Source organism: Ursus maritimus, unplaced genomic scaffold, assembly GCF_017311325.1.
Source record: "Ursus maritimus isolate PB19 unplaced genomic scaffold, ASM1731132v1 scaffold_20, whole genome shotgun sequence".
Classification (NCBI taxonomy): Eukaryota; Metazoa; Chordata; class Mammalia; order Carnivora; family Ursidae; genus Ursus; species Ursus maritimus.
The window spans coordinates 49,179,256-49,200,295 of NW_024424453.1; the positions used below are offsets into that span (position 1 = coordinate 49,179,256).

The 21,040-nt window shown below is 46.5% G+C and overlaps 1 protein-coding gene across 1 annotated transcript in view; it reads right to left on the reverse strand.

The window, feature by feature from the left end:
* Window positions 1–21,040, reverse strand: part of LOC103680478 (myosin VIIA and Rab interacting protein) — a 206,289-nt gene that overhangs the window by 43,211 nt on the left and 142,038 nt on the right. Inside the window, exons 8-9 of the mRNA XM_008709989.2 lie at window positions 16,006–16,637; window positions 123–362 (exon numbers count right to left, since the gene is read on the reverse strand). Coding sequence (XP_008708211.2) covers window positions 123–362; window positions 16,006–16,637 — 872 coding nt within the window. The remainder of the gene's footprint in view (window positions 1–122; window positions 363–16,005; window positions 16,638–21,040) is intronic.

A 21,040-nucleotide genomic window follows, 5' to 3' on the forward strand; every position in this document is an offset into this window, starting at 1 on the left:
GGCATTTGAGAGAGAGCTCGTGGGGTGCCCAGCACACCTCTGTGCAAATTTGGAACTTCCCTTGCCCCCTCTCCCCCGGCTGCACACACCGAGCTGCCTGCAGGCGGCCTCAAGGCACTTACCTTCTTCAGCTCTTCCTGGACGCCCTGGCTGTTGTCTTCAGAGGACAGACTTTCCTTGTGGTTCTCAGACTCTGTCTTGGGCTCCGACTCCTGATCTTCTCCTGAAGACGTCTCCTTCTCACTCATTTTCATTGCTAACTCGTACAGCCTGTTTTTCAGTTTCTCTTCGGCGGTGGCCACACCGGTCTGAGGGTGCCGAGGCTCGTTGCTGATGTCGGTCTCTGACAAATCACCCGATACCTAGATGCAAGCCAGAAGCGTGAGCCGAGGACTCCTCTGCCACAGTCAGATCTGCTTGTTCCCAATTACCCCCAAGGAAAGGACAGTCCAGGAAAATCAAGCTCTCTTAACTCGACCTGCTTTCCCTACAGGTGGGCTTTTATTTTTCATTTTCCTTTCTCAAATACACACAAATTAACACTTTGTTCAAGGGGTCAGGCAGGTGAGTGTCAGTACTCAGAAACATGTTTGAATTCATTCAGTGTTTTTCATTCATAAGGCGCTTCTTGAGCGCCTGCCATGGGCAGTGGTGTGCTGATGGTACAAGGCTGAGCACACCTGGTTGTCAGCCCCCAGGTGGAGGTGACACACTAGTTCTAACAGCCCACTAAGGGACACTTAATGGCAGGGCTGGAAGTTCCGGAAAGCTTCTTTGTGGAAGTGATGTTCAAAACATAGCAGTTACCCAGCTAAAAGGGAGAGAGAGGGACGAACAGTATTCTAGGCTAAGGGCAAAGATTTTGAGATGGCGCGAGGTCCTTGCACTTGGGTAAGCAATACTGTGTGACATTCCCTTGATAATTACAGTCCCAGCTTAATAATTACACCTTCAGCTCCTACTATCCATTTGATGAACACCTCCGGAGTTTCTTATAGGGTAGATCCCTGACCAGGTCTGGGGAACTTCAGGAAGACAGGGACATGGTGACTCTCAATCTGTCCTTGGCCATAAGTTGGACAGACGTGTATGGAATTTTAACACGATAACCCTCAGTATACCATCAGGGTCCATTAGACCCGACTTCAGTTATTGAGTTTCCTCTTTGAGTTGCTCTATCTATAGGGCTTGATATTTCATTGTTTTTATTCCTTCTTGAAGGGTTTCCAAAGAACACAGAGAAAATTTACTTATTTTTTTTAAATTAAATAAAACTCCTTCTACTTTGTAATTACTATGTGGGTTCATTGGATCCTTTCATAAATCTATGATACATGATGGCATCTTTGTGATCTTATTTTTCCTATCTTTTGAAATATCTTGCTCTTTCATCATTCTGGGAATTATCTTTCATCATTACTCATCAATTATTCCCAATTATGCTAAAAGAGACCAAAATAATAAAACAGAAAAATGGACTGGCCTGGAAGGATGAGTCAGTAACGAAATAAATCATCATTTATTTTGAGTCTGCTTTTAGCTCATTGCATACAGTTGAGAATTCAAAATTTTTCATATTTGTAAAGAGAAGAAAAGTGACAGAGAACAACATTTCACAATTATTATATGACTCAGAAGATGAACTCAAAGAGGAGAGCAACTCTTTAGACTCTAACAATGACAGTAAGTTGATTGTATAAATCAAGTCTCAGACCAAGAGCCTTTGGGTGATAGTGTCTGAAGGTGAATTTTCTCAAACTCAAGAATCGATGAGTAAACAATGTATTTATAAGGACAAAAGGCAATATGGTATTTTCATTCAGTTAGTCATTCAACAGGAAGGGCTTCATCATATAACATTTTGCTGCAAGAATCTGGACCATCTTTTTGTGCTAAAAAAATGTGTGTGACAGATTCTTTCATTCTTTATGATGTTTGTGCATCAAATTTACTTGACACGTTGTAACTGGACAAATGCTGAAGGCAGCTGTCTATATAAAGGTGAGAAGGTAACAGATGACATAAAAGTGAAAAAGAAGAGCCCCTGGATTGTTAAAAGAAAGAGTCCACTGGAAATGACTGTTTTTCTGATCCTGAGCAAGAATCCGTGATGAGGGCCTCACAAGAGGCGATCAGTGCTCCCAGCATGTTTGAGGAGGACGATTCTTTTGTCTGGGGGACACAGGGAAGAATGACCTTTGAACGGGAAGAATGACCTCTGAACAGGCTCTTGAAAGATGAGGAAGATTTTAATCTGTGGACGTGGGGTCAGGCATTCTTGATGAGGAAGCAGCAGGACCAGTAAGACCCAGGGTGCATGAGACTCCTTGGTGTAGCTAGAGGAATAAGGCCCAGAAATGGGACAGTGGGGGGCTTGGGAGGGAGGAGAAAAAGGGCTTGGGTCAGACTGCAGAGGGTTAACGACGAGCCTAAGGAGCTGAGCTTGTCTACCAGATAGTTTCACTGCTACTGTGTGGCGTGCATTAACCTAGCCCAGAAGTCAGCAACTGGCCACAATCCCACATGCAGGAACCTTCTCTTATCAGCTCCATCAGCAGATTTAACACACTGAAATATCAGTTCATCTTAACTCCCGGTTTGCTTTTCTTTAGCTTTGGCCTATTTCTTTACCTTGCAAGAACCTTCGAAGACTTGGGTCAATGGCGATTCAGTCCACATTCAGCGAACATGTACTGTGTGCCTACTATGTGCTGGGCTGTGCTGGCCACTGGAGCTCACAGGTGCTAATGACAGCCCTCCTGCTCTGGCGGCATTCACGGCGCGATGGAGAGACACCATCTGGACACACTGTGTACAATGCACACACATGAGCGCTTGATGAGACTCAGGGGGAACCCTCACCTAGTTGGTTGGATGGACGTTGGAGAGAAAGAGGAATACGTGACAACTGAGTAGAATCTTAAAGAATGAAGTCCTGGAGATTATGAGAATATATGTCAAGTTTTATCAGAGTGTTGAGAATTGTACGGATGCTAAACGATGGCCCCAGAGTTCAATAAACACTGTAGGTGTACTCACAGGAATCTGACACCGGGAGATGTGCTACCACGAACAGACATGGAAGCATCCTTATCAAAAGACTCCAGAGCTTCCAAACTTACTGAGTGGCATTTGGCACTGTAACATGGATCACGTACATCAACAAATATCTCCATCTCCAAAGAAAAATAGGTCTGTGTTTTTGGTCTACAAAGGATCAAGCCATCCCTACTCTGCATTATAAACTACACATTTTCCCCACATACTGATTTTCGTGTCAGTCTCCACGAGGGCGGGGACAGCAGATGTTAAGATGGGGGCTTAGCCAACACGGGGCTGTGGTTGGCCTCTGTGGATCCTCGGTACTGTTTGCAGACTTTGATTTGCATGCATACTTTTCTAGGGGGAGGGGTTCTGGCTTTCATTAGAGTTTCCCTGGCATCTATGCTCCCAAAGGGCTAAGAAACATTGAAAAGAATAAGCAATCTACTTCCTGGTGAGACAACAGTAGATAAGGATACGGTCCTTGAATAGGGGATGGCAGACTTCTAGCTGAATTCAGAGGAAGGGGAGAAGGGCAGTTGGTTTCCAGGGTCTGTTGGGAACCTGGGCTCAGCATGTAAAGAAAATGAGGATCTGCAGAATCTCCAGCCTGAAGAAGATACTCTTGTACTTCAAAGGGACCTTGAATATGAAAATGTTGGATAGTAACTCAAACGATTACCAAGGGCATTATGAAGACAGTGGAGAATTCTAAGAAACTTTTGTGACTTGAAAAAGAAAAAATCATAGAATGGAATTCCTATGGGCAAGCTGGATAACTATCAGCAATATGTGTATCTGGGCAGAAAACATTTTACGTAATTGGTTGAAAATAAGAATTGCCTGCCCACCGGTGCTTTGTCTCAATCCCCCCACTTTACGGATTGGCATTGGTATGTATAAGGAGACAATATTTTGAAAATAAGAAACTCATGTTTTTCAGTTCCCACTAAAACTGTATTCATTTTCTTAGCTAAGCCTAAGCATCTTACCTTAGGGAAAAGAGGGCAGATCCAGAACGAAAAGATCATTGACCACTGATCAGCTCACCTCTTTAACATGGTGACAATGTAGTCCAGATTTTGTGGAGAGACAGAAGAAGTTTCTAGAAACCGAAGTTCCCTAAAGTTCAAATGCTGGATTTTGCTTGTTTCTCAGTTGGGATCCAGGGAGAAGGAGCCTCATAGGCTGCCTGTGGTCTCTGACCCTTCGGCCCCTAATAATTTGGAGCAGCTCTATCAGAGTTGAATCAGACCCTGAGGAAAGGCTTCAGAGGGACACCTGAAGGGGCTCCAGGTCTCCCCAAGCTCCTGTGTGGGGCAGAGAGCATCCAGAAGTGGGCTCACGGAAGATTGCAGGTGGTGCTGGAAGGTGAGCTTCCCAGGGGCTCCTATGGTGGGAAGGAAGGGGATGCCTTGGGGCTAAGCCCTGGGGGTGATGCGAGTGACAGGGAGAGGGACTGGGTTCTGATCTCATACACAGGGAACAGGCCACAGTTCTCAGGCCTTAGGATGCCAGCAGGTCAGGAATGACTTCGTGAACAGGGGCCCCATGGCTGAGGAGACCTGCAAAGACACCAGAGGCTCCCCCTCAGCCTCCCCAAGATGGCAAAAGTGGAGAAAGTGGAGGGGCTGGAGGGCTGATTATTTACCTAGAAGAGGAAAGATGGTTTTAAAGAGATAAAGTTGTTGAAATCACAAGAGGCCGAGTGTTCCTGGATTGGCTAGTTTACACTGCTGGCTCTGCAGAGTGGGGAGGCGGAGGTGGACGGATACGGCAGTTATAGAAGGACAAAGCCTCCTCTTTTCCTTACACACGTCAGTGTAGCCTGTGGAACCTGGAGACCCTGGCTAAATGAGAAAGTATAGTTTTAAACACCTAGTGACAAAATACTCATTAAGATAAACTAGGACGGTTTCTTAAACAAGAATCTGCTGATATATTCTCAGTGGTCTGCAAGTTCTTATCTATAATAATTTCTAAATTTTGCTTTTCATTTCGTTGATCATCTAAAATGAAGGCACCGTCTGAATTACCAGGGCAACTGAGTGTTGCCAACCTGACCTCCACGAATCTTAGGTTTTGAACCAGATATTCTCTGAACAATTCCTGAGGAATCTGGGAATTCTCAAGTTTGGGAAACACAGAGAGAGAAGTATAAGGAGGTGGTGGGGTGGGAGAGTAGGGGCCAGGCCTGGACAGTTCTCATGGCTGAGCACATTAGCATGGGTGAGACTGCACTGGCCATAGGACATGCCAGATCTCATTCAAATGGCCTAGTAGTTCCCTCTGTATCCACGAGGATGCTGGGCTTGAGTAGGCCGTCCCAGGTCACATGACTGGCATGGGGCTGAGCTGAAGACCGCCCGACTCTGAAGGCCAAGCTCTTTCCATTCTTCAAAGACAAGGACAGATGCTTCAGATTAAACTATGCTCATTAGGAGAGGAAGATAGCAGAACCACGATGTAGGGACAGAACCCCACAGGCAAAGGATTTAATCTCTTCTTTCAAGTGGAACTTTCAATGAGGGAGAAGATACTTTTTCTAGAAGCTTTCTGGAGATGGATCCCTTCAGATTTCCTTAGAGGGCTGACTGTCTTTACCTTCATTCACCCTTGTGATCTGTCTTTATGCACCCTGAAATCTTGTCTGCTTTAATTTAAAGCAATTTTTCTCCTATTACGCCTCCCCATCATCCTTATCAAAATTCTCCACACGTTTGAAGGGAGCCATGTCAACGTCTTCTAGACTGAGCAACCCCAGTCCTAGAAACCCTTTTTTCACAAAGCCTGTCTTTCATCTTCCAGGTCATCTGAGGGAGCAGTGGGAGGCTCAGCATTTTCTCCACCTTTTAAAAAAAGCCCAGTTATAGGACGACTTTCAAATATTACATATCAGTCTTCGTTGACTATATCCTAGTGTCCTGGTGGTTCTCCCTGTTCCTGCTAATGAAAAATACCGAACCTGACCTAAAAAGCAGAGTTTCTGCAGCTTGCTTTTAGGTATTTTAGTGAACTTCAGAGAAGAGCCCTGACTTACAGGTTACCCAGCCCTGGGAATACCATATGTGGCAAATGCACGGAGTTTTACTTGCAAATGCCTTGGCAGAATTGTGCTGAAGCTGGAAAAGGGAGGACGAGCCTCGGGGCTGGCCGACTCCACTGCTGACCTGTTTTTTTTTCTGAGGACTCGGACAATTTCTGTCTCTGTCGCCTTCACGCAGAGGTCTGTCCTCTCCCAATGTATCGCTATTAAACTAAAACGAGTTTTAGTCACAGGCTGTGCCCTGGTGATGACGGCATTTATTTTTCTTATCATTGGTGTGATAAGAACAGTCACACATACACAGATACACACCAAATCCTCAGCCAACTAACGCGGTGGAAATGGGGACATGTCACCTGGAATCTCATCAAATTTAATATTATAATCTATTTCCTCCTGCCTCCATGAGGACCCCTTCACATGGAAGGACCTGAGTTTGGCCAGTGGAACTGCATGGAAGGCAGACGTGGGCGATGCATTTGGTAAAGGAGGTCGTGAAAACTTAGCACCTAGACATCGATTCGGAAGGTTTATTTTTAGCTTTTGCAATTACAGGTCAGTTGTCCTGGTATGGATCCCAGGCTGTTTTCCGAGTCTTTCAGATTATAAAATTGATTTAAAAACAAACGGACAAAACCTCATTCTCATCTAGGGCACCTCGCCCTCTCCCAGAACAAAAAATTACATCTGACTAATGGGCTCTGCCGCTCGTCACTGTTTTTTCTCTTTATCATCTTCTATCTGACAGAGTTTGATTGTGCCATTTGTTAAAAGGGCAGCTACTCGGTCCCCAGAATTATGGCAGCTCCATATAAAATATCTAGAAAATCACTAGCCTGGCCTTCTCAAGTCAATAATTACATGAGGGACAGGCATTTGAGACACAGTTATTTTCATACTGACCACAACTGGTCTAGCGCTTTGTAGAGAAATCTGTTAGGGATAAAGAAGCATTCACGGTGGATTTCATCTGTGTTTGTTCCTTTGATTCTGCATTGGAATTGGGTGTAGACCCTTGGATTTTAAAGTGATTCAGAACCTGGACCTTAATGCCAGCACGAGATTCAGAATTGTTGGGAAGAGTCTCCTAAGGTGATGGCACTCAGGTCAGGGATTGGGGTAGAGCATCGGAGGTGTGACCAGGTCCCCTTTTTTCATTGGTTCTTGAAGACCTGCTATTCGTTTTGAGTGAACTGGGTTCAGATCACCACCAGATGGAACAGAGTTCAACATTTTCTTCACAGAGTGAACATGGTTTGATTGCCACAAATAAGTAAAGGCCTTAACTGATAGGTAGTCCTGCTATTTAATATCTGCCCAAAACAAACACTACAATTTAACTGTTGCAAAACTAATATAATTTTTGGTGGCTGATCTTTAATATTCAATAACTCCTGGTTAAAAATCCTATACAGCAGGACCTCTAACCCAGAGTCTGTGGAAACTCAGGGAAGGTCCTGCTCCAGAAACTCCTTGACATTGTCTATAAACCTTTGAGTGCTTGTGCTTATGCACTCCCCACCCCCACCCCCTCCATGCAACACACACACAGGGGAGAAGAGTTTGTGTTCATCAGGTTCTCAACAGGGTCTACGACACAAAAAAATATTTAAGAATCACCATTATTCAGCAAGTGTCTCCTTGTTTTCCAGATCTGTTCTCTGCAACTATCTTGGAGGGTACACCTAGCAGTCATGCTCAAAGGGAATCACTTGACAGATACCCAACTAAGATTTTTCTTCTGTTGAGGGGGTACTGGTCACACCTGCTCAAAACTGTTTCCAGATTATTATTAGTACTTGCTTAGGCTGCTGTGTAGGTGGGAGGAAGGGGCAAGGGCAGAGAGCAACCTTGTCTCAGAGTGGTTCCACTTTTAGCCAAATTACTGTCTTCTCCTTAAGTTTTCATTTCAGGTAAAGTCCCATGCCTACAAAGATTTGAAAATCAACGGTGAAGAATTGGGTGTGGGGTGTAGGGATTACCACCCTTTGGTCTGTATACTGGAGGGAATTCAAATACAATTGGAGTAGATTTAAGGGTTTGCTTGGGGATCTTCTCTTGGCACACCTCAGAGGGAGGTGCACCTGTTGGGTGCCCCAGTGTTCACGGGATGGGAGGGTGTCATACTACCCCCGATACTCATGGTCTTGCTAGCACTTGTCAGAGAGCATCCCCTTGAATTCAGAATTGAACAATACTCACGAACCAGGGCTTGGGGAGGTAGCCATCCACTCCTCCACATACCCTGAAACTGAATCCTGGAGTGACCCAGACCAGCAGAGATCAGTGTATTTGTTCCCTGATAGACTGACTTGGCTGAAATGTGCCTGCAGTGACAGTGTGAGAAGCAGCCTCCAACATGTGTGCTCATTTGAAGCAGGTTATAGTGGAGGGTGATGCATTATGCTTTCTCTCCACAAGGACCCATGGGATAAATTTCTCATGGATCTCAGCTCCAAGAGCAGCATCCTTTAAGGAACAGACTTACTGTTCTCATATGGTTTCCATGACTCAGCAAGCTGCTCACATCATTCTCTTTCTATAGTCTTCTAGAAAGCTCAGAGCCAAATTTTCGGCATTGTTCGCTTGTGATTAGGACTTCATTGCATCCATATTGTGAACTAATGTTACTCCTAGCTTCATTTATTTTTCCTATCCTGATTTTCCCTTTGTCCTGCTTTTCTTATGTTTTCATTTTATTCTTTTGTGTTCACATTTATGTAAACCACTTTAAATTCTTTCTCTGGCAAGGCATAAACACATGAAATAAACAAATATTTACAGACTATTAGTTATAAAGAATTAGTAGCTTCCCAATGTGGCAAGATTCTTAGAATGGCTTTTAAGAATAATTAGGACCTCGCCTGCTAGACCAGGGGGCAAATTTACCCCAAGGAAACAAGTTGCACTAATGAGTACAACAAAAAATGAAACGTCAGAGGAAACTGAAATAGCAGCCTCCTGCTATCCTGATGTCTCAATCAACGAAAAATTAATTAGCAGGTTTCCATTTTAAAATGACATCTGGCAAACATCACTCTACAACCTCTCGAAATTTTCCACCAAAACTGTGTAGGAAGATACAGAAAAAAGGTGAAAACTTACATAACTAAAAAGGAATGGAAGTCAGCTTGATACTAGTAAATGGATGGGAAACAATTTTCACTAAGTACAAGGCCCATGCAAATGAACTGGGAAAAAAAATGTTTTGGAGACCTGTCCACTCTCTCCCTCTCCTAAGTAGTCAGGATAATTGCTGGCCCTCCCCCCAATATTCTCCCAACCTCAAACCCTGGTTCAGAGTGCGAGATAAGTGCTCACGATAAAATAAAACAAACACCAAACAAACGAAAGTACGATAGCTGAGCCTTTCGTTGTGGTGGTGGGGCATTTGAAGTATCCAGAGATAAGCCCTACTCCCAACCCTCTCACTTCCTCCTAGTTTTATAGTCACTTAGAAAATGTAGCTCCCCAAAACATTCAGGAGGGCAGAGGGAAGAACTTGCCATGGTACCATGTTGCAATCTAGGAGGTGTGGTCATGAAAATGTAAAGCCCTGGGGGCGGGGGGAGACTATAAAACCATGTAGAAATATAGAATGATTTTTGTTCTTTTCCACTCATTCATTCGTTCAACATATGCATTTTCAATTGTAGGTTCTTAGCCATTTGTTCAAAGAAACATACAGCAAGACGATGAGAGTAGGAAAAAGCTCCTCTCACGCTGGCAGAGGGAAAATGGTTTGAGTATGCTAGACATTGGCAAACAGTGGGGTGGAGACAGCATTATCCTCACTTAATGATGACTAACAGAGAAAGTTAACTTGAAATTTATGAAAAAATACTGCAGAGCAAAGGAAACCAAAGGTGGCTTGAAGACATCATGTAAACTAACTAACAAGCAGGACACAACGTCTGATAGTGGTTTTGTGTTTTCATTAGGGCACAGTAATACAGAGTCTCAATGAAGAGGCTCAGAAAGTTATGAGGGAGAAGCACTCAGACTAAAAGGCAAGGCCGTGGCATGAGATGAACTTCAAGACTCTTGAGACAAAAGGTTGCAGAAAGACTGAGCATGGTGGCAGGATTAGAACCCACATCTGACAATGGTAATCATAGCATTAATCCTGGGAACACAAACGAGTGATGGGAGGACAAACTTGGGAAGGTATCCTAGAGGACTAAAGAGAAGACGAATCAGAGAAGGGGAAAACAGTAACAGATCATAGACACAGAAGACAGAATCGAGATTCAAGGTAAGGATTACGGGTGGCCTGGAAGAAGAAAGAATCAAAATGACAGAAGGAAACACTCCTGAGTTGAAAAAATACCTGAGTGTGCAGAGAAGAGCTCACTGTCTTATGTGCAAGAGCATGAAATGAGAGCACACTACCCTTCTGGCAAAATGTTTGCTCTTTAAAGATAATGGCAAATCAAATGAATGTTGAAGAGAAGAGAAAACCGTTATACATGAAGGAAAAATCAGGATTTCTTCAGGTGTCTGTTTATCACACCAAGGCAGGAGGCGGTAAAATATTGGCTGCAGGGCTTTGGAGGGAACGTGATTCTGACCCACAGACATCATCCCACCTGCGGACATCAGGGGTCAGAGTTCCAGAGGTCAGAGAATGCATTCAGCAGTCTCTGGTAACAGATTACAGAGCAACTCCATGTGCAAAGTTACACGTGAGGTGAGATGTGAGGCTGGGGACGCAGTTAGAGAATATGGGACTGGACTTCTGCCCTCAGGGGGCTCTACCTGCTAAGAGGGGCTGGTGAGGGCATGGGTCCAGCAGGGAGTGGAGCTGCCAGCATGCACTGGTGTGCCTCCTAGGGACTCAGAGACAGAAAGTAAGAAAACCACAGAAGCATGAAGACAAGAGTAGAAAAGAGTAGGGAGGTTAGGGAAGTGAAATCTGGCAGACACGAAGGTGAGGGAACATGAGCTTCTGAGGCAGGACCTTGTTTGTCTTGTTGATGCCCAGAACAATGTGCACGTGTACGCGGAGTCTGTCCTCAACAAAGAGAGAATATGTGTTTTTTTCAAACATACATATGTAATAGTCACAAAAATTGGCCATGTATTGGGTCACAAAGGAAATCTCAACAAATTCCCAACAGCAAAATCACATCAGCCGTATTTATTGCTCACAATGCTGTGAGGACTAAAAATTAGAGACAAAAAAAGCCAAAACAAACCAGAAAGCTATCCACTCTTCTAATTACCTCTGAATTTTGATTAAAATGAGACTCACATTGGAAGTAATAATTTACTTAGAAAAATTTGATGATGGGCACGTTACATATCAAAGCCTGTGGGATGCAAACAAAACTGCATTTGAGGGGAAATTCATTATATATACACATACATTATCTATATATAATGAATAAATAAATAAATAAATAAATAAATAAATAAATATATATATACAATGAATATATATATATATGAGCCAGCTTTTCATTTTATTAATCTCAACAAATTTTTTTTTTGTTTTTAAGTAATATTTTCCTCTTACTTTCCTGTTTTCTAATGTTTTCTAATATATATGTTTTCCACTAATATATATGTTTTCCACATTATTCTAACATATAAAATTCACTTCTAAAACAGCCTGTCAGTAGGGGCAGACCTGGATAGCTTTATAGGTGAATTCTTCCAAACTTTCAGAAAATTGTCATGTCATATAAAGTATTCTAGAAAATAGTAAAAACTAGAGAATCCTTGCCACGTCGTTAGTATAACCTGATAGCAAAGCCGAACAAGATGGCATGAACATGGAAACCTGCAAATAGAAACCAGCTTGTATAGAAAGGAGTCAGGACGCAATACGATTTATGCAACAAATGAAAAGATGTTTCAGAACTACGCAATCTATTAATGTGATTTACAATCCTTAAGAAGAAAAACTATAGGATCATCTCAAGGGATGGCAGAAAGCAGTTGATAAAACTCACATTTGTGCTTTAAAGCGTTTAGGAAGCCAGGAATAGGCAGATGCTTCTTCACTTTGAGAGTATCTCCTGAACGTAGAGGAGGCAACATAGTCAACCACGCAGCACTGCAAGCAGGTGCCGAGGACGGCAGCAGGACACAGACCGAACGCCAGTGTCACTACTGCTTCAGAGTGGAGCGCGGCTTGTTGCCGGGGCCGTAAGACGAGCGAGAGAAGTAAGTATAAATCATGGGAAAAACCATAAAAATATCCTCCGTGTGCACAAGACAATGACCTACCTGGAATAGCTAAGAGAATCATGTGAAAGATGATTAGAACTAAGAACCTATTCGGTGCTAAGTTATCAAATATAAACATAAATCAGTAGTGATCTGTACACCATCAGAAATCGATTAGAATGTGTAATAGAGTCAAGCAGAGAAAGACAACTATCATATGATTTCTCTCATCTCTGGAACATAAGAACTAGGAAGATCGGTAGGGGAAGAAAGGGATAAGGAAAGGGGAGGTAATCAGAAGGGGGAATGAAGCATGAGAGACTATGGACTCTGAGAAACAAACTGAGGGCCTCAGAGGGGTGAGGGAATGGGATAGACCGGTGATGGGTAGTAAGGAGGGCACGTATTGCATGGTGCACTGGGTGTTATACGCAACTAATGAATCATCGAGCTTTACATCGGAAACTGGGGATGTACTGTATGGTGACTAACATAATATAATAAAAAAATCATAAAAAAAGAATGTGTAATAGATAATAGAGATCTCATCCACAATGTCAATAAAACATATACCGAAAAACCTCTGAACAAAAAAAGTAGGAGAGCTTTGAAAAAAATCTCTACAACTTAAAGTAAAACAAAGTAAAAAGTGAAAGTAAACAAATGGAGACAGGTACTGCACCATTGGATGGGAAGCCGCAATATTATAAAGACATAGATTTTTCCCAAATAGATAAATACATTTGGAGCAATCCAATCAACTTGAAAAATCTTTTTCAACTTGAAGAGAAGATTGTAAAAAGTCATTTATATGAGTAAAGGATTGAGAAAAGTTAAGACACTTTATAAAATATCACCAACAAAAGCAACTGAAGGGAAGACCATCTACCAGATATGAAAGTATGTTACAAAGTTACTATAATTAAAAGAAAGTTGTATTTGTACATGAATGGGACTTCTGCATCCACGGAACAAAATAGAGAGCATAAGGAAACCAGGCTCATGAAATAAAAGAAGGCGTATGTATATTAAAGGGGACCTCTGAAGCCAGCAAACAAAAGATGAATTATTTACTAACAATTTGGTGGCAAATGCTTAATTTGGGAAAATAAGGTTAGAGCTTACCACATATTATCCTGAAGAACAAAGAACAGAGGAACTAAAGGTCTAACTGTAAGTTACGTTGCTCAGAATTGTCCCTGCATGGTGCAAGGTGATAATAAAAAGACTGACTTTTCTTGGACTTAATACTGTTTTACAATTCTCTGCAGGACGTGAACCATTACTGCTTACACCCTGGACAGCTGGGTTCCACTCCCGAGCTCCCTGCTGGGGACCACCGCGAGGCAATCCTTGGCAGACACTGTGCATACACGTGTGCAGACATTTCCGTCGCTGACTGTTAATAGCAGGCGACAGGAGAATATGGAGTAAGAGGCCAATTTTGCTAAAATACAGATACCTTTTAACACCTCTATTTCTAGAAGTACTACACATACATGAGTGCACAAATACATACGACTGCAGTTATTTTGGGGGAGATGGAGGGAATTTAGGTTGTGGTCGGGAGGGGACTATATCTGTATGCTCACAATTTTTTTTTACATTATATTCATTTATTTATGTAATTAAAAATATGCAAACAGTTAAAAATACATATACATCTCTGTATGTATATATACACACATATATAAGCTCTAACCTCATGAAATATATCTAACCTTATAATATATATATATATATATATACATATATATATACACACTTTTTTTTTTTTGAGAAGAAAGCTGCCTTAATAAAGGAAGAGGGAGAGCAAGGAGGGCTTAATTTAGTGCAGCACCACTGCCACCTACTGGGGAAGAGATGACACTGCCAGGGAGGGTCGAGAGCTTTCGTGCTGACTCGATCTTCTATCGCCACCTTGCAAAGATTACCACCAGAAAACTTTGAAGCCACCTCACAACAGATAGGAAGCTTCACTCAGCCCGTTGTGCATACACGGCAAGTGAGTCATGCAGTCAACCCTCAAGAAAATCCCTCGGGCAAGTGACCTAAAGTCTCTGCGAAACAGTCTCCCCTTGAGCTAGAGAACAAGGAGTCATCACTGAACAGAAGTTTGTATGTCTACTGTACGATCACAACAGTCCCACATGGCAGATTTGTAACGATCTGGTTTTACAGAGGAAAACACCGGCCCTTGGACCAAAGAAAGGATGTTTTCTAGGCAATGTACCAGCAGCTCAGGCAGAACTGATGCCAGATTCTGTGACCTGACGGCCTGAGCCCCCAACTGTGTTCACAGGGGCCTCTCGGTCAGGGATCTGGCAGATGCCTTCGCAGACGGGCATCGTAGCAGACACGGGTGCTGTCCCCGCCTCTGTCCCCTAGAGCTACCTGGGTTGCCTGCAGCCATGGGGCAGTTTCTGGCTCACTGATAGTTTCCCACCTCAGACCTGGGTCTCTCCCTTCTTCTTTGCCTGGTTGTGCGTGGCATTGATGCTCCCCTGGGTGGGGCCGTTCTGAACCAAAGGCAGATGGGAGACTGTGGATGAATGCTCCTGTCCTCGGGTGTGGGGGGTGTCCCACATGGCTTCTCGGTGGGTCCCTGGTGGAATGGGGCCCCGGTTGTCTAGAACGGACCTTAACAGCCTTTCTCACTGCCCTGGGTCACTCCTGAGGTTTCTGGGCTCTCCTTCCACCTAAACCTACATCTAAATCCTTGACTCGGAGCCTGCTTTTGGTGAGACCCAAACTAAGAATGCAGGGCACGGTGGTGAGTACTACTGGAGATGTAGTGGGGTTCCAGAAGTGGCTGTGGTTTCTCCAGGACTGTGAAAAGTCAAGTGGACAGCAATGTGAGCCTACAGAAGGCAGAGGTAGCCTACCTAGATCTTCCATTAGACTCTCAGTTTCAAATGCAATCCATTGCTTCTGCAAGGTCATTCAAAGCAAAATGGTACGTGAGTGCATACAGGTGTGTGTGTGTGTGTGTGTGTGTGTGTGTGTGTGTACAGGTGCATTTTTCTACGGAGAGAGTCCATAGCTTTTATCATAATCTCAAAGGAGGTTCCTGAGCTAATCCATGAGGACAGAGCCACTGAGGATTCTGGGAGGGGTGAAGGGGGCCGAAAGAATCACAGAAAGTGAGTAACCTGTGCCTGAGTTATCATATTGAAATAACATGTACTCAGCCCTGTACTGTGTCTAGGACAGAGCTTAGTTCATTATAAACATTATCTTATTCTCTCATCACATTCTTTGAAGTGGGTTGTGATACTATCTACATTTATGGATGAAGAAACCGAGCCCCTGCCCAAGCTCACACAGCTGGATTTGAAGCCAGGCAGCCTGACTCTAGACCCCACACCCTTAACCCTGAGCCAGCAGCCCTCATGCTTTAGTGCAGCAGAATCACCAGGGGAGCTGGTTACTGCACATGCCTGCACCCCATCCCCAGAGTTTTGAGTGGGGCCAGGCCTGAGAATCTGTATTTCTAACTTGTTCCCCGGTGGCGCTGCTGCTGCTCTGGGGGCCACACTGCAAACCCCCTTTGAACTGCAAGCTCTCGTCTCCAGAGAGGAGGTCACGGAGCCCCAGAGCAGTGATGTGAGCTGTCTAGACCACCCAGCTCCTTAGCAGCAAGTGAAGATGAGAACCTGGGTCTGTGAATTCTAAACCTTTCCACACGGCTCATGCTTGGAGGAGGGCACATCCTGCTGAAAAGCGTGCGCCAGTCTGATTACCTGATGTACGTCCAGCCCTTGGGAATGGGCGTTGGGAGAAGACAGCTCCTCGCTTGGCTCCTCTGAGCCCACGCGGGCCCTTCTCCACCTCCTGGCCTTCCAGTCGGCAGCGTGGGGGGCCTCCTCGGGCTCGCTGCTGTCTGAGGTCTCCCTGCTGGCTGCCTGGGGGTTGAAGTTCACATCCAGCTCTCCCTGCAGGCGCATCTTCTCTGCTGTGGGGTCCCTGGGAGCCTTCCTCTGCACCCAGGACAGTCTGGCCCGGCGCCCAGCCTCCCGGGAAGAGCTTGCAGAGGAGGTCTCGGAGTCGGAGCACATGGCCTCGGGGTTTGGGGACAGCCCGGAGGAGGCGGCTGAGGGCCCTTGGTCCGAGCCCTGGGCCTGTGTGGGCTGAGGCTGGGGGTTCCTGGGCCGGCCTCGGGGCCGTGGGCACAGTGTGCTCAAGGCCTCGCTCCAGTCAAAGTCCTCCTCACTGTCGGAGCCCATCTCGTCGTAGGCAGAGGCCACGCTGGAGGCCGCCTCCAGGGCCTGGAATGTGCCACTCTTAGGTTTGGCTAGCAGGCGGGTATGTGGCAGAGTACCATCCTTCACGGCCACCCAGTTCCCGTCGGGGCTCTGCAAAACCTCAGCCAGGTCTGCGCGGGAGAGAGAAACCAGACAGGGCTGTTATCACCTGGCAGCAAGGTGAGGCTGCCATCTGCATCTTCCCCACCACTGGCTTGGGGTCCTGGGGAGCAGTGGACTCTGGGAAGTCCAATAGGGCACACCTCTTTAGGAGTCGAAGGTCCCCAAGAAGTTCTTTGAGGCCTTGCAGGCCCCAGTGCTCCAGAGATGAGGAGAAACTCATAGATCTGGCTCCCAGTGCACCTTGCCTGCGTGGATGGTCACCTCGGTCTCAGAATGGCCCCTCTCCTGCCCTGGGCTGCCTGGGGTGGAGAAGGGGCAAGGGGAGTGCTACTGTTGGCAGCCCTGGGTCTGGCTCTTTGCCCTTGGGCCAGAGTTTTCTCTGGTTGGATGGGAGATGACTCCATCACCTGCCCTGGCCTCTCTCAAGGTTAACACACTCTGCCCTTGACACTTCTACACATCCCACCCACAACGGCCTTGTGAGATGGCAGAGTGAAATAAGATACATATGTACACACACACACACACACACCGGACTCTGCCCCCAGTTCCCAGTTCCTGCTAATATTTGTTCTTTGACCCCAATTCCTGACGCAGGGCTCCTAAATTAAATCCCTTGTAATTTCCTGGGTGATGGGAGCATCTTTTGTACTAAGGAGGCAACTCTGGGTGGCTCCAAGATGGGACTGGCCGCCAGAAAGACCAAGCCATGATTAGAAATTTAGAACTTTCAGCCCCACCCCATCCTCTGGAGAAGGAAAAGGGGTTGGGACGTGAGTTACTAATCGACTGTGGCTACACAATGAAACCTCCATAAAAGTCCCCAAAGTCCGGGGTTCTGAGAGCTTCCTGGACGGCACATCCACGTGCCTAGTGAGGCGCCCCAGCTCCTCGGTGCTCAGGACCCTCTAGGGCCTCACCCCATGAACCTCTTCATCTGGTTGTTCATCCGTGTCCTTTGTTATATAATAAACTGGTGAACATAAGTGTTTCCCTGACTTCTGTTGAGCTGAGCTGCTCCAGCAAACTACTGAGCCTGAGGAGGGGGTCGTGTATAGCTGGTTGGTCAGAAGTCCAAGGGACGACCTGGGACTTGCAATTTGGTATCTGAAGCCATGTAGTCCTGAGCCCTTGACCGTGGCATCAGGAGCTACACGCAGGGAGACAGTCAGCATGGAACTGGAGGATACCCAGCTGGTGTCGGAGAATTGGTTGGTATGGAAAAACCCCACACATCTGGTCCCAGAAGTGCTCTGTGTGAGCGGCGGACAGGTGTTCCTGCTCGACACATAAGTTTATTTTCAACTCAAGGCACATGCCTCATTCTGGAAACGATGTGAGGGAGAAAGAGGTTGGGAGTTCCAGTCTTATTTGATGGACGGGGAGACAAAGGGGAGCCAAGTTACGTAACTTGTCGAAGGTCACGGAGCCCATAACTGGTCAAGTCGGGATGAGGTGCAGCTCTGTCCAAAGCCAAGACGGCTCTGGCTTATGCTGAGGAAGCCCTTGGTCAGCTGTGAGGCACTGATCAAGGGCAGGCTGGAGTGGTTCTTAGTTTGGGGTCATGGTCTGGGTTGGCCTAAACTGGGCTCAGTTTTGCCCAGAGCTGGTGGCTGGGGCCCCAAGGGTTGATCGGCATGCCAAGGGGTGAAAGTTGCTTTTTCTTATTTTTGTGGAAGCCAAACAGGATAGTGTGCTCCTTAGCTGCGAGGACCTGGCACAGCCCCGTGGCCTTGGGCACAGCAGTTTAGCCAACAGAAGCTGTTCCTTTATGAGGAACCTTACGGGACTCCCTGGGGATTGGGTGATGAGGACCCCAGGGCCTTGGAGGGGACCCGCTTGTGTGTGGGCTTGAGGCCTCCAGGGGCCACAGGTCTGCTGTGCAGGGACACTGAGCAGCGTCCTGCCAGATGCCATTTCAAACACAGACTTCCTACCAATTAAATGATGACTGTTTCATGAAATGAAATTAAAGTTATCGGTGTTTTGCAGCCTTGTGCACAGGGCATTGTCCTTGCCAGGATGGCTGTGCGACCACAGCCTTCAGGGAATCCAGCTGTTGGTTGAACGCATTTTCAGCTCAGAGACCCAGTGGCACTTCAGCTGTCTGACTGCAGGCCAGGCTGGCAGGACATCGAAGTTCCCTTTTTTCTTGAGTCGGAGAGTGGGGCTTCCTTTCCTCCAGGATTCTGAGCCCAGTGGGGGCTGATTTAAGCATGGTTCTCCTGGAAGCATGAGGGCCTGGGTCCTGCCTTCCCCTGGCTGCTCCCTCTATCCTCGGGGTCTGTCCCTACCACCATCCCCACACGGCAAAGCTCCAGTGACCTCTCAAAGACTTCATCTTCTTGGTTCCCCTTTTCCTAGAGCACTTTGTTGTCTCCCTGCCCAGATGTGGCCTCCTCCTTCCCTGAGTTCCCTGCTGTGACAGCCTGTTTGGCTCATTCCACAACCCAGTCTGGGTTCTGGCTGATCATGCCCATGGCTGGGCCCTCCTCCTGATGACGACAAGGGGCTGGATCTCAGTGACCTCTCCAGCCTAGGCTGTGGAGTTGGGGCCTGGGTGGAAAGTTCTGGGAGCCTCTCAGCCTCAGTACTCTCATTGGCAAAAGGGGCACAGCTAATCCCTCCCTGGCTGGGTATGGGGGTTAAGTGAGGTGACACCCATCAAGCCTGTTACATGGGCCCGCTCAGAGCAGGAGACGAATTAATAGCACTTTCCCCCTTCCCCATCCCTGGGCTGCTATAGGGCAGGGAGAAGAATAAGAACTTTGGATTCAGGCAGATCCAGGACTGAGCCCCAGCTGTTATGATTCCTGGCAAGGGACCTTGGTCAAAGAGCACCTCTGAGCCTGTTTCCTGACCTAAAAATAGGGACAGTGTGACTCTCCGTGGCGGTCAGAGGATTTTTATAAGACAACCTACGTAAAGCCTCGATCATACTGTCTGCTACCCCTCAGCCCTTTTATCTTCGGCCTGCTGAGTTGGCTTATACAATTATTTGCCCCTGCTCCATCCACAGGTACACGTGTCGACCTATCCTGTAGTCACGATTCTGCAGCACAGCGACACTGCTTTCATTGGCCGTGGACACATTCAGAAGGGAGCCTAACGAGGGTGTTATTACTATTTACATGTAACGGGCTCTACCTGTTGTGGTGGTAATGGTCGGTCTTCTGAGACAAAGGGGTTCTAGGTTGCCGGCATTTTCCCACTGCCATGTCCCAATCTTGTGGGTCAGGTGTTGCGGAAGGCAGGGACCAGAGCCCACCTCAGGGGCACATTCTTGGCCTTCTTTCCTTAAGAAGCTAGGCTACTCTGTTCTCTGGGCTTTGCCAAAAAGCTTTCATTTTTAAAGACTTAAACTATACTACAGTTTATTTTCTTGGTTGTTTACCCCCATCGCCCTTGCCCCGCCACAACACTGACCACAGGTTGCGTCTTCTTCGCTGCTCTACCTCCAGTCCCCGAGCAGTTCTGGAACCTGTCTTGGGCGTGTGAAGACTACTTGTTAGTGAACATGGGCATCCACAGGCTGCAGGGGTCAGACTACACTCTTGATGTGAGGCTCTCAATGAGCCCTGCTGTCTGTCTGCCACCTCTCCTGGGGCCATGGGAGACAAGCCACGGCGGGAAAACCTCTGCGAAGGCCACTCTGTGCCTGGCTCCTGGGCTGACTGCTATAAACGTGCTCGTGCACCTGCCGTCGACACCTGCTACATGGAAGGCAGGGATTCAGTCTGTCGCTGGCTCCTCTCTTCTGCCTTTTACAATCCCAGTTCACCACGTTCCTCTGAGGAAGCTGGAAGTTGACCAACTTTTATCTCCACAAAAGCAGAGTGGCCTCCCTGTGTGCCCACCCCTGTGAAAACCTGGTTGTCAAGATGCATGGTCAGAACTGCTCAAAGCTGTCCTCAGGCTCCACTACCACACTCTCTAGGTCCTCCGGGAGTATCCATCGGGGACCCTGCGTCCTTCTGTTCTCTCCTTTGTCCAAATTCTTTCTCTTTCATGACCGTGCGGACAACAACCGGTCAGCAACTTCAGGGCAGGGGCTGTCCCCTGATGGTTATTTCCCAGCACTGGGTACATGGTGTGCATACAGCAGATGCTCAGTGAAGGTCTATTGAGTGGAAACATGTTTGGGGAGCCATCCATTGACTGCTGTAAGCTCTGCCGAGACTCAAAGTGGACCCGCTGTGGTTTACTCAGCCCACAGTGTCCTTCCAGCTGACCCCAACCGTGAATTAACAGGCTCTGGAAGCAAGCTTTCCCCCGGGGCATAAACAGAACTGCGGAAAACAGCCTAGTGGCCATTAACCCAAGGTGACCTCCACCTCTGGGTCTCCTCTCTTCTACATTTCTGCTCTGCTGAGACTGTGCGATCCCCCTGAGAATAATCTGCTTCCTGCTG